This window comes from Pipistrellus hanaki, assembly GCF_964339955.1.
Source record: "Pipistrellus hanaki genome assembly, chromosome: 9".
NCBI classification, from domain to species: domain Eukaryota; kingdom Metazoa; phylum Chordata; class Mammalia; order Chiroptera; family Vespertilionidae; genus Pipistrellus; species Pipistrellus hanaki.
Genome location: NC_140511.1, coordinates 66,077,836 through 66,092,186, shown reverse-complemented (window position 1 = coordinate 66,092,186; position 14,351 = coordinate 66,077,836). Strand labels below are relative to the sequence as shown.

At 36.1% G+C, this 14,351-nt stretch overlaps 1 protein-coding gene and 1 pseudogene across 6 annotated transcripts in view; one reads left to right on the top strand and one right to left on the bottom strand.

Moving 5' to 3' along the window:
- LOC311628097 (small ribosomal subunit protein eS24-like) overlaps window positions 1–14,351 on the top strand; it is a 210,116-nt pseudogene that overhangs the window by 54,951 nt on the left and 140,814 nt on the right. The gene's annotated exons all lie outside the window — the stretch shown is intronic.
- The window catches only part of FNBP4 (formin binding protein 4), a 31,615-nt gene continuing 17,454 nt past the window's right edge, over window positions 191–14,351 (bottom strand). Inside the window, exons 10-17 of one of the 5 annotated variants that reach the window (XR_014795961.1) lie at window positions 13,268–13,372; window positions 12,251–12,384; window positions 11,077–11,931; window positions 5,844–6,181; window positions 5,574–5,718; window positions 4,841–5,190; window positions 3,814–3,971; window positions 191–1,258 (exon numbers count right to left, since the gene is read on the bottom strand). Coding sequence is in view for 1 of the 5 variants with exons in the window: in XM_084894820.1 (XP_084750946.1) it covers window positions 1,168–1,258; window positions 3,814–3,971; window positions 4,841–5,190; window positions 5,574–5,718; window positions 5,844–6,181; window positions 11,077–11,264; window positions 12,251–12,384; window positions 13,268–13,372 (1,509 nt within the window). In the remaining 4 variants the exon portion in view is untranslated. Of the gene's footprint in view, window positions 1,259–3,813; window positions 3,972–4,840; window positions 5,191–5,573; window positions 5,719–5,843; window positions 6,182–11,076; window positions 12,385–13,267; window positions 13,373–14,351 lie in introns of those variants that run through there. The other 4 variants (XM_084894820.1, XR_014795962.1, XR_014795964.1 and 1 more) reach the window with 4 other exon arrangements.

The window sequence follows — 14,351 nt, the reverse complement described above, 5'->3', positions numbered from 1 at the left end:
GGTACTGGAAGTGTTTTTCTAATCCTGCCCATCTTCAGATTCAAGATCTTGCTTTTTTTTTTTTTTTTTTAGAGCTGTTCTTTTAATGTTTGCCTCTCTACCATATTAGAAAAAACTAAGATTGATTGATTTCAAATAAGTCTTGGTTACATAATCATGAAGTAACAGGTTTACAAGAGCAAAAGGACAATCAGAAGTATAAAAAAAGCTTTATTAGTGTATATATACAAATTTACAAGGTCAGAAACTGGAGAAATACAAAGAGTTTTAAAACACAATTTGCCTTTTCTTCAGTTTAAAGTGACTTTTACCTGATTGTGATACAATAGAAAATACAGAACAGTAAACTGCTTTTTAAATACTGGAATTTTATGGAAAACACGTTCACACATGAAAAGGGAGGTGAATTTTGGAATAAGACAATGGAGACAATATCAACACATACAAGTGGCTTTTGTTCCATTTACTGCTGCAGATGGAGGGAAATTCTCAAGATCAAAGACCTGAGCTTGCTGCTGCTGCCTGTGCTGAAATTTAAATATTTCATCTGGTATATGAAATGACAGCTTTCAATTCTAGAACGTGTGAGATAGAAAAGAGTGGCCATCTATCAGCACATGATAAACAACTTGATTTTTCCTAGCACTCCAGGGTGGCAGACTGGAGGAAGAGGTTAGAAAGATCTGATAATCCCAGTTAAGCAAGGTAGAATACAGAGCTTCCTTCTTAATTGCACTTGTTCTGGAGAAGTTAATGAGAGAGAACCATATAGGAACACTTATTGAGCCTCCATTAGGCAGGAAAATCCTTCACTTTCTGTCAGTGTCCTCTAAAAAACTTAACCACTCGTAAGCTACATGATCCAGAGTGATGAGGTTAATATACTTAACAAGTTGAGTTTGTCCGTGTGAACAAACTCAGCCAGGTCAAAGCAGTCACCTTACCCTTCAGCAAAGCAGAAAATTTCATTTCCCAAATGTGAAAACTCTACAGGTGTTATGTTCTTGGCCAGGAAATTCAAAATTCATATGTTCTCCCTCATAACATTTATGGTTTATTGACAACATAAAACAGGTTAAGACTCTGAACTGAACACACACATCCACACACCACACACACACATCCATACACGCCCAATAAACATTTGTTTTTTAATTTTAAAAAATATTATGTGTTTGGAGCCATTTTCCTTCGCTTCAGTCTTGCTCGCCAATCTTCAGGAAGGGCTTCAAAATTAGCATTTCTCTCTGCCATGCCACTGTGAAAGCAAAAAACAGAGTACTTCATTGGGAAGAAAAATAATTAATCTGTTTATTACTAGCAAATAAAAAAAACCCTTTTAACTGAAACTGAAAATCTGACCTATCACATCTATGTTCATGAAAATGCTCCAAGTTTCTTAGCTAAGTACCAGCAAATTCTTTATCAAATTTCTTCTGATGGGTCAACAAAAGACATAAAACATTTTATTTTTATATATCTCCAACAACCATTAAAGTCACTCTGAAGGAACAAAACATTCTTATAGAAGTTTCTCTTGGCCACTAGGAGTTATGATTCTTTAAGGAAGATATATTTAACCTTCAATATACCATAAGGGACCTTTGGACCTAATGTTTTAGAAATTCTCTTTTGATCAGTTCTATTTGTAAAGATTGATAACTCATAACTTAGTCATCTAAAAAATAGATTAAAGCTCATATTCTATCTTGCAATGATCAGAATGGGTGCACTGGATGCTTTTATAAATCTAAAATAATTTAGATAAATTACAAGATCATTCTGATTGCCTCCCATCATCTTAAATCATTTCCTAATTTCATCTTATAGGAATTCATCATTCAATTCCCAGCAATAATAAAAAGGAGTTAAAAAAAAAAAAAAACTGAATAGAATCACCTATGAGGATGATGCAAAAGCGAAATAGTCACTAACACCATCCCTCAGTTTTATTATGATGTTGCCAAAAATAGAGCATCACCTCTCAAGGAAGTAAAAAATGAAGTTCGGAGACATTTGCAGTATTTTTTTGCTTTTACAAGTATAAGATGAATGCAAAGAGACAGAGAGCAGCACTAGATTCAATTTCATAATCTAGTATTTTATAATATGAACCTGGGCCATCTAGATTTCCTAAAAAGATGTAGCAGGAATATTTCCTGTTTTCTGATGCTGCATGCTGAAATTTATTTGATAGGGTTCTCAAGTAGACAAATGCTGAAAGCAAGTGTGCAGTGATTGGAGAGAAGTAGATATTTTAGAAACAAATCCACTGGAATGACCATTCAATTGATATATATTTATCGGGAAAAAAAAAAGTTTTCAATTATGAAGCAATGAATGACTCTTCTCTCAAATTTTTTTTTAGTGAGTACATAAAGCATGATACTGTTTACTTTGTATATATTTTTTTAACATTACAATTTTATTTCCAAATGTTTTCATATGTACTGTGTTTACGGATGTTGCAAGAGCAAGAACCATAAATAATAAGCTAGACCTATCAGAGGTGAATTTGAAATTTGGCATCACTATTTATGAAAAAAGTATTGTCCAGATTATACATGACAATTGAAAAACATTAGGAGAATGTTGCTCATTTCAGTGTACATACCTTTCAAAACCAGGAAAATAAGGAATGCAAATTTGGGTTAACTACCGTGTTTCCCCGAAAATAAGACCTAGTGCATGGAAAGATAAGACATCCCCTGAAAATAAGACCTAGCGAAACTTTGGGAGAAAAAATTAATATAAGACACTGTCTTATTTTCGGGCAAACAGGGTATGTGTAAATTATTATTAAAATTTCTGAACCCAGGACCATTCAGTCCACAGGCTGAGGCCTATCCTCTGAGCCAAACTGGCTAGGGCCTTATTAAAATTTCTAATAAAGTGTTCTCCCTTTCCTGTTGTTTTTACCTTGGTAAATTATCCTATATAATAAAAGCCTAATATGCTAAGTGTCCGCTTTGTCCATTCAATTAATCGAAGTGTAATCTATATATATATAAAAAGCCAGTGTCCGTGATGATCAAGACAACCAAATGACTGGTCACCATGACGTGCATTGAGTACCTGTTGGTCCCGCCCCCGTGGCCCACAGGCTCCAATGGCAGCAAGATGGGCAGCAGGTGAGCGGCGCCACAAGCAGTGGCGGGCCAATGCATGCGATTTTGTGCCCTGAGCCTCTAGTGTGTAATATGCTAATTAGATCGGAAGTCCGGAAGCTGGTGCTAGCAGCAGGGGGAAGGAAGGCCTACTCTTGCATGAATTTCATGCATCGGGCCTCTAGTATTGATAATGATTATGCTAAAAGTGCTCAACTGCTTGCTATGATGTGCACTGACCATCAGGGGGCAGATGATCCAACCAGTAGGTTAGCTTGCTGCTGGTGTCCAGCTGATCAGGACTGAGGGAGACCGGCCGGAAACCCCTGGAGCCTTCTTGCATCCCTCCCTGACCCTGATCATGCACTGGTGGGGTCCCATGGCCTGGCCTGCACCTTCTCCCAATGTAGGCTGAGGGGACCCCTGTGCCCCCGCATGAATTTTGTGCACTGGACCTCTAGTATGTAAAATAAAATGGAAAAAAAAATATGTGTAGGGTCTACTGGATCCATAAGTAAATGGGAAAGTATGCTCAGTGTTAAAAACCAGTCCTTTGCATAAGATGAGCAATTGATGGGACAAAGTATTACAATTCTGATAGTTCTGATTTTGAAAAAGGCCAAGCCATAATTTTTATAGATAAATGTTTCTCTGAATTAATCACAACCCACCCCACCCCACCCTCTTTTGGTCTCTTTTCTTTTACCTGACCAACTGCTGCTGTTTCCACTCTTCAATTCGCTTCTGTGCAGTTGATTCCCGGTCCTCTTCACTGGAACTAGAGTTCTCCTCTTCATCTAACTCACGCTGTATGCTCTGCCACTTCTTTACCAGAGATGGCATTTTTGTTTTACTCTTCTTTGCCTATAACAAAGGTTAAAGGTCAGAAGGAATTTAATACATAAAATAAGAAAATGAGTCCTCCATATGACATTAGGATTTTTTCTTAGTGCTAAGGAATAAGTAAACTTGAAAACCAAAAGAACAGAAAAACAAAATAAATACCATTATACAGTTTTGCCACCAAAGATTTCTACCAATTATAAACTTAATGCTTGGTTATAAATCTAAAAACTGTAAATGTAGCTATTTTATGAAATCAGATCAGAAAAATTTCCTTTAGTCTCTTTAATTCTATGGAGTTCAGAACTGTAGCCCTTATCTCACCTCAGAATTATGGTGATCCCCTTTACAATATACTCAAAAGAAATGAAAACAAGTACTCAAATGCACATTTATACCGGTACTATTCATAATAGCTAAAAGGCAGTAAAACAATGTCCATCAATGCATGAATGGATAAGCAATTTGTGTTATATACACATAAGAACCCTTACTCAGCTATAAAAGATGAAGTTTTAATACTAATACAAGCTAAGGTTTATACAACATAAATAAACCTCGAAAACATTGTGCTAATAAGTAAAGGAAGCCAGGCATTAAAGGTCACATATTAATGATTTCAGAATAGGTAAATCCACAGAGACAGAAAGCAGACTGGAGGTTCCCAAAGACTTGGGTAAAGAGGTGATGGGGAATGACTACTAAAAGGGCACAAGGTTTTAAGCTGAGGTGATGAAAATGTTTTGTAACTAGAGAGAGGTGGTTGTTGCACATTGCAAATGTACTAAAAGCTATAGTATTGTATACTTTAAAATGGTTAATTTTATATAAATACCATCTTAATAGGACATTTTTTTTCAAATAAAAACTAAAAGGGAGATTGACTATACCTTATCTTTCTTTCCTTTTTTTGTCTTCTCAGGCGGTGGCACTTTGGGAGCTGGTGGTGGTGGTGTTGATGGAGGTGGCGGAGGCGGAGGCAGAGGCGGTTCTACAACAGCAGTTGTAGGCACAGCACTTCGAGCCGGTACTGGCTGCAATGTGGGAGCAGCCACTGCCATTTGGACAGAACATTCAGCATAATTCATAATTGCAGAAGCTGATGCCAGTCCTAGGTAATTTGACTGCAAGCTTATTGCTCTGGCTTGATGAGCTATTCCTGTTGCTGGATGGCTAACTGATGATACTGCCTGGTGTCCAATCCCTGCAGATGGTTGTCCAGTCCCTGTTGCCTGATGACCTAACATGAAAACCATACAATGAAACTTTATGACAAAGGCCAAAAACAAGAAAAAAGGAAAAGGGAACCAAGAAACTTGTAGATCAACATAACATATCTTTTCATAAACAAACAAGCAAGCTACATTTTCTGGTAGCAAAATATTAATTTCTTAGTACTTTAGCATTAAAGTACTTAAAACAAAAATCAATGTTACGTAAATGCACAGAAAACACTCTGGAAGGAGACATACCAAACTGTTAATAGTAACTAAAGTTTTTATCAAATGAAAAGAAACACTTATAGTCTTTGCAGTGAAAACCCATTAAAATTTCTTTATGACATATAATTCTGGAAACAAAGATATAATACATCGAGGAAAACATTTTAACCATAATGCTTACCTGTAGCTATAGCTGGCTGGCTGTACAGGACTGGAGAACTACCAATGGTAGCTGATCTCTGAACTACTGCAGTACTAATTTCTGTAGCTTTTCTCTTTACAGCCTTAGTGGAAGGAGAACTAGAGGTGGTAGAATCAACTGAACTCTGAAATGCAAAAGATCCTAGTCAGTGCTGCAAAAGGCCCTAAACCTCCTCTTCTAAAATAGAACATGGTGTCAATTATGCCCCAGTCCCTGGAAACTCTTTAGGATGTCAAATGGTATTCTCACCTGGCTAGTTACAATTGTAGTTTGTGTAGGTTTCAATGGAGTATCCTCCTCTGTTCCTGGGGCAGGAGGCTCCTCATTTCCCTCGTCCTCCATCTCTACCTCCTGGATCTCACTATCTTCTACGGGAGGAGGAGGTGGGGGAGGAGGAGGGGGAGGGGGCGGGGGAGGCGGGGGAGGCGGAGGAGAATCCGGGGGTGGAGGCGGGGGTGGTGGCATTTCCAAAGGTAATGGAGGCTGAAGCACAGGCACATTTGACTGAAGGAGGGTCCAGAATGGAGTAAGTGGCATGAGTGATGAAGACGACACTTGACCAGTAAAGGACTCTTTACAAAGAGAACCTAAAAAACCAAACAGGAGTCAGGGAAAAGGCAAGACAAAAATTCCGTATTTATAGAAATGCGCAATTGACTGGTGAGACAAAATCTGACCCACAGACCTATTCTACACTGGTGCCACTGAAATACTAAATAACTCAGTTCAAAATGATTTTCATGGAAAAATAAATTTATAAACACTCACCCTAGCTATGAAATTCTAATTTTGTTCTTTGGGTCCAGATTTATGAATAAGTAAGTGAAGCACATCATATCAACCCAATGAGAAATTCAGTCATCTGAACCTACACTAGATTTCAATACACAACCTGGCTCGAGCTGGTTAGAGCACTGTCCCATACACCAACATTTCAGGTTGCATCCTCGATGAGGGCACATGTAAGATTCAAGAAATGAATGCATGAATAAGTGGAACAAAAACAAATGTTTTTCTCTCTTCCTCGCCTTCTTCTTTCTAAAATCATTAAAAAAAACCCCCACCAAACCACAACTAGAAGACAACACTCTAGGTTCTTTTTACTTTTAAAGCTAAGGAGCGAGGAGTGATCCCATTTGCAGTACTGAGTCAGTGTATTTTTAGTGAGCTAAAAAAGTATTTGAGGATAACCCAGAACACCCACACAAATTCTATCCATTTTAATTAATGTGGATTACTAAAGTTATAAAAATCCATTTGCAAGGTGCTATTGTCAAACCTATCATTCCTTCACATCTCTGTGTGAACTGTACTCATTTGTTAAATCACAGCAACACAAATCAGGGAGGGTAATTTTATTTCTGTGATGAGAAAAGGGAAATTTAGGGGAGTAAATTCTCAAGGTTTGAAGATGCAGAGAATTTGAAGTTGCTGTTGAAGTCTGAGTTAAATAACAGCTGAAAAGCTGTAGGATCAGCTTTCCTCTGTTTTTGCAAAATCCAGTTAACTACGTCCTTTCTCCTTTCTCTGCTGGGAAATGCTTTAAGGATTAGAGAAAATAGGAGGATATACTTACTTGTAGCCTTCCCCATCCCTCTTTATCGTCAATAGGGAAGTTTCACAATATATGAAACTATTAGATCTATATCCCAGGAATGTTGAAGGGGATTTTCTCCCTAAAAATCATAGAATTTAGGAGTAGAAGAGACATGAGAATCATCTAGTTCAACCTTCTCTTTTAAAGGTAATGAAACCCAGGAAGGAAAAAATTTGCCCAAGATCATACAGCTCTAAGTGGCTAGTTATTACTCCTAGTCTAGTGCTATTTTTATCAAGATTTCCTGGTGAAATATCAAGAGTCCAAGAGCTTTAGAAATCTCAAATAAATCTCACTTCTCTTGGAGTAGAGATCCAGATGCAGGTACCTGTTAAATTTCCTGGTCAAAAGCAGTGGATTAGATATTAGGTCTATTATAAAAGGCTCTGGGACAAAGATAAGACATTTTACTGTACTGTGCTCAAAATACACTACAATAGAAATTCAACGAAGTGACCATGAACCATTTGGCTTTTATAATAACTTTACTTTTCATGGATCAGAAAAATGACACTTTAAGAATTTGATTCACATGGTTATTGTAATTAGAGTTGTTTACTAAGGAAAAGAGCACTGAAAAAATTCATCAGAAAACAGAAATGCAGTTTTCTAGCTAAAGACTTCAAGTATGTCATTTAAGACTTCAAAATATATCATTAAACTTGTATTTGATTATATCTAATATAAACTTATACACTAACTTTTAGACAAAGTCTTGGTAGGACTATATTCTAATAATATATCCTAATTACATAAGAACTAAGGTAATAAACATTATTAAACTTCCTTCTGTAAACCAACCACAACATATGGTTGGTAAATAAAAATGTCAAATTTTATAGAATGGCAGATTTCTCATCCTAGAAGCATAATGCATTGCCAGCCAATACAGTAATGATGGTGATATGTTGCTGTGCAGAAGAGCTCAAGAAAACATGGGTTCAAGATTACTAATGTGATTCAGGACTCCCAAAGTTAATCAGAATTAAACTTTGTGAATATAAGGCAAACTAATATTGATAAATTTTGCCGTGAACAAGAGCACTTTTAGAGTTAATATTTGAATCCCAAACTATCAATACATTTACTTAAAACAAAAGCTGTGTCTTAACATTCAAGATCTTCTTTAGCTTAAATACAAAGAACTTAAAAAAATCTAGTTTGAATATTCATGGATATATTACATAACGCTTTTCTTCATTTCTAAATGTAAACTAGTTGGTATCTCTTTTGCCATTTAAGAGAACATGTAAGTCTGAAGTCCGAGGAGAGATTAAAATGGTACACACAGCTTTTATTATATGCTAACAGATTAAAAAGCTGTAAGCTTAAAGACAGAATAGTGCAGGGGATACAAATTTTAAATTATTTAAGAACATATCTTTTCTACGCATCTTTATTTTTACTTATGGGCAGACCTCCTTTGTTTTTCTGTATTCTCCTAAAGATAAAATTTTGCTTAGTATTTTGAGCCAAGAGGCCTACAGTTTAGCAATGTAAAGCAACAAGTTATTATATAAATAACAGGTCCCACAGAGACTTTTTTTTTTTTTTAAAAGCAGATATATTTAAACTAAGTGACACAAGTCCAGTAAGACAGACATACTGGGTTATCTTGAAATATTGCTCATCTTTAGTGACATGTTAAATTCAAACACTGACCAACAAACAAGGATTAAAATAAATAGAACTCTGGAACTTTTTTCCTCTATACAGTGTAGTAATTTTTTCTTCTTTAAAAGATGGTTTAACCACTGCTAAACTGATGAAGAGCACATATTAGAAACTTTCTTTATAGGCTTAAAATAGTGATCAGTATTGCTTTTAAATCCTAAAGGCCTAAATACAAACGTGGATTCTCTTTACATCAAGTTTACCATATGGTTTTAGTGATTCTCTCAATAAAGATGCTGAAGAACATAAGATGGTCTATCTCTGGTTTTTTCTTACAGTTTAACTTAGTTTTATTTTAATCGGATAGAAATATCTCAAGGTCTTCCAACTAGGTGTGTCATAAAAAGAGAGAGAAAATAACTTATTACCTAACTCTAAGGTGGTCATTTTAGACTATCTAGCTTTGGATCATACAAAAAAGGGACATCAGACAGTAGTCAGGAGTGGAATCACCTTCCCAGAACCATCACTACATCTCATATGTTCACGAATTATTAAAAAAAAAAAAAAGCAAACAATGAAACCAACTTATTAGACCCTGTGTGTGTCTGTCTGTCTATGTATCTAAGTATCTATCTATCTATCTATCTATCTATGTATCTATCTATCTATCTATCATCTATCTATCACTGTGACCAAAAGAACGGGAAAAAAGTAAAATGGTAAGTATTATAAAATACCCCATAACTTGAGAAAATGTATTTCTGAAAAATAAGGTAGAATAAAACCACCCTTTTACTGTTATAAAATTATCACTGAAGTGATATTGGCTTTTTATTTAGAGTGATCTGATAACAATTCCTAGACTATTTAAGAAATTAAAATTATGACCAGTTTCATTTGCTACATCATCAGAACTTTTCTACTGAGATTAGGCAATACAAAGCATTATTTTTGATAAGCAGTGGACAAAAAAATTCAGCTCTTTACTCCCTAATTTTCCAACAAATTCCGTATCTTTTTATCTTCCAAGGTTTATTACTTTAGAAACCGCTCTTCTCTTTTGCCTTCATAGGCCATCATTTTAACAAATAGCTACCAATTTTTTTAGATCAAAAGGTTAATTAGTTTTGATGTTTCATTATTCACTTATTTTTGTCATTTCAAGATGGACTTTAAGGGAAAAAATATGTATCACCTTCCATAACGTGGAAATCAAGCCACAACTCTTAGAAGAGCTATCAGATTCTCAGAGAGACTGAAGAACTATGGAAGCTCCACTACTCCTTTCAATGTACAGCAGGTCCTCAAATTACCTCATTTTGTTATAACGTCAATGAGATGATATAAGAAGTTAACCCTTGCTGAATCAATCAGCCTATGGTAAAACTGATTTCATTATACATTGTTTTGCTTAAAGTAACAACTTATCTAAGAGTTAAGTGAGGACTTCTGTACCTAAGTGAAAAGCTCTGACAGTACTTTAAATGGGTTAAGTCATTCTGATTACTTTATAAAAGAATGTTGACTACTTTCAATGATAAATTATTTTGTTTCTCTGGAACAAGTATGGTCCTAATTTCACATCATTTCTTCAAATCATGATTTGTAACAACTACCCTTCTTATAGGACTTTAAAAATATATATATTTCTATTGATTTTTTACAGAGAGGAAGAGAGAGCGATAGAGAGTTAGAAACATCGATGAGAGAGAAACACCAATCAGCTGCCTCTTGCACACCCCCTCTGGGGATGTGCCCACAACGAGGGTACATGCCCTTGACTGGAATCGAACCTGGGACCTTTCAGTCTGCAGGCTGACGCTCTATCCACTGAGCCAAGCCGGTTTCGGCCTTATAGGATTATTTTTAATAAGTGGAGCTTATATACTAGTCTACAGAAAGGTGGAACAAATCTCACATTACTCCGAATATTCAACAATCTAGTCCCTTAGCATTAATTAGCATTCCGTTATTGGAAATCCACAATTTGTCTGTGACATGAGAGAGTGGTTATGGGACAGCATTTTAAAATAAAAATACACTGGCTCATCATTTCATTTTTATCAATGGTATGCTGATTTCCAATCAGTCACTGTCTTTGTTTTCTTCAGTATAACTTCTGCAATTTTTTTTTTTTTTTAAGGTCAAGCCACTAGTTTTGAATTAAAAACTTGTTATGATTTAAATTATTTCCTATTTTAATGATCTCAATACAAGTCTTTTTCCCCTCTAATTTCTCTCCAATTAGTACAGGGCAAATTGTCCCACCTGTGGAATTCTCAGAGGATTCTGCAGAGTTTGAATCAGTGCCAGTTTTGTCTTTCAAGGTCTGTTTAGGAAGAGTCTCCTCTTTACTTTCTTGTGGTTGGCTTTCTTCCTCCTCCTCCTCACCATCTGGGAACTCCCACTGAGACTCGCCCGAATGTTCGTTTACATAGAAATATCGTCTATGATCCCTAAATTACAAGAAAAAAAAACACACATGTCTTAAGACCCATTCCTCCTACAAAGACACTTGCATTTGGTCCTGTCCCAGGACAGCAGTCTGCTCTCACAGGGACGAACCTCTTCTTAATGGACTGCTATTCACAAAGGCAACAAAGAGCTTTGACATTTGTGGATGGAGAACCAAGGAAATTCAAAGCTATTTGCACTGCCAGCAGCTCTGTGAATACAGCCCTGAGCCCTCTCAACTCCAACAGATGACTTAGAAAACACCTCTCATATTCAGTTTTGTTTGTTTGTTTTTGCCAATGCTATTCAAAGTGTCATTAATGGAGGGACTCAATTTCCTAGAACATTAATTTCCCTTCCAAAGAAGAGAACAACGAAGTTTGCGAAAGGTGACTCTTCCCCTCTTGGACCGTGGAATTCACATTTCATATTCTTGATACCAAACACAGTGAAAGCTACAGAGAGGGAGAGTATCTGGGAGCTGAAAAATAAAAGAGCAAAGATTTCAAATAACGAAAAAAAAAAATCAAGAAAAGCCAAATATAAAAAGAAATGTTTTCATCTGACCTGCTGGCAGAAGATAGTAATCTTGTTCTTCATTCACATCTTCACCATGAAGCTTTCCTTAACTTCACCGAGGTTAATCAGGAGTAGTTGCTTCCAGAGGTCCTGTAAAGCGCACAGAGCTCTCGCATGCGCTTAACCCCAAGCCCGCCCTACTCCGTGCAACACTCTGGAGAGTAAACCAGCTTTGTCCGATCTTGGAAAAAAATCCGTTACATGGAACACTTTAAACATTGATTTTTGTTTCTCCAACGCGTGGCTGGCGCAAACTCTGTAATCGCTTGTGGTGCTCTGCCTGCCAAGCACCGCTAACTGCAGCTGCTCTCAGTCTCCAGACAGGCTGTCATGTTGTCAGGTGGTGGTGATCACAAATCATGTCTGAGATGTCAAAGGTGAAAGGTGAAAAGGGGAGAAGAGTGCGTACCTGTCCCAGTGGCAGGACCAGCCTTTAGGAGTGGCGTTTATTTCATACTGTTTTAGTTGCTCTGCTGCATCCTGAAGTTTTCGTTTAAGGTAGTTTCCATTGAGAGCCCCTTCCCGCCAGTCTGCAATCCGAGTCTAAAATCAACCAACAGCAGTAAGTGTTAAAAGACTTATTTTTTTCTGGAGATAGAGATAAGAAGGATACGAGTCTTCTAGACTGTGACTGTATTACTGTACTGTGGCAGGAGTAAACCAAAGAGGAACAACAACAAAAATCCATCTTAATTACCTAAAATATCGTTTGTCTGCAGTGTTCTGAAAAATGAGATTGGACCCCAGTATGTTTTTACACTGCCAACTCTCCTGTCCTGTGAAAATGAGCGGCAGTTTCGGTTTTCTCCTTTAGATTATATAAAGATTGGTTCCCCAATAATTTTGGATAGATAGATCATTCAGTTTAGCAATGTTATTAACCAAAGTAAAGGTTCAGTTCTTAGGAAAACAAGTCAGCTTCCTAAAGGAGTTCATTATCTAATCCTACCCTACCATTTTGTATAGTATGCTGGTTACAAATATAACTGATGACTTTTCTTTTTAAATAGATTTTTAATGCTTTAACATTTATAAAATAATTTCAAAATAATATAACCTTATTGGATCATTATGAAGAATTTTAATTTACTAGAAAGAAATCTGTATTAAAATTTCAGTTTTTATATGCCCTTTCAGGTGTATATCTGAAATGTGTTATGAACCAATGTTACCCCAATACATTAAATAAAACATATATAACTACTGAAGGCAGTGAATATAAGCATCATCATTATATACAAACTCTCAGTATTCATCTTAATAATTATATTTTGCTTTCGCTAATCATAGTTTTATTTCCTGGGTTAGCAGTTAAAATATGCATCAAGGTTAAACATTCAAATTCAGAATTAAAACATATACAAGACAGATTCTTTACTTGTAGCATTTCATTTAAACATTGACTATACCAAAAATTGCTAATTACCTCAGTCTGTAAGAGCAGCATATGAAAGTTGGAGATGGACTGTCTATTAATGCCTAAAAATTCAAATTTACTCATCAGGGTATTTGCTAGTTCTCCAATCTGAAACTGTAATGCAGGAAAGAAAAAAAGTTAAAATAAAAATGGAATCAGCAGTATTTTCTGTAATAAAATCAAATTTTGTATTTATTATAGACACTAAAAATATGGGTCTGCCTATAAATTATATAGTCTTTCTCAAGTAGCTGCATCCAAATAGTTTTGCAGAAGATAAATTTATAATTTATAGCAAAATAACTCCAATAAAATGAAGAATAGTAACAGAAGGTTTAGAGAAATTAAGTGAGTACCTGCTCTAACACAACATGGAATTCAACAGTTGAAAACAGATTTGAAATGATGTAACTCTTGATATTGTTCATACTATCATTTATCCATTATTGTGTATACTGACCACAAATTGAAAGATATTAATTCTCCCAATCCCTTCTACACGGCAGTACACTAGCTAGGAATTGGATAAACTCTTTCAAGTCAAAAGAATATGCTAACTGGTTTTCCCAAGAGACCAACTCTAAATAGCCACATACTTAATATAGCCCAATTCTCCTACTAGAAATGACATTGGAAGAAAATTTGCCTTTGTGTAAGGACATGCAGTTCATGTAGAAATTAAATTTATGACTTTTAGTCTCTTTTGTACTTCCAATCTAGAGAAGCCTTTACAATTACAGCCTGGCTGGTGTGGCTCGGGCTGAGCCAGGAGGTCATAGTTAGATTCCCCTTCTGGGCACGTGCCTGGGTTTCAGGCTCAGTCCTCAGTAGGGAGCGTGCAGGAGGCAGCCAATCAATGATTCCCTCTCATCATTGATGTTTCTCTCTCCTTCTCCTTTCCTCTCTGAAATCAATAAAAATAATTCGGGTGTTCTTGGCCAAGTTGTTCACAGAACAAATATCTTGGTTGTTGAACCAAAGTTGTACCTTTCAAGCTGATAACTCGCAGCATGATAAAAAGTATCTCAGACAACCAATAAAAGAGAGAATGCTTTTATGGCTTGCAAATTAACCATTAGCACAATTTTAAAAC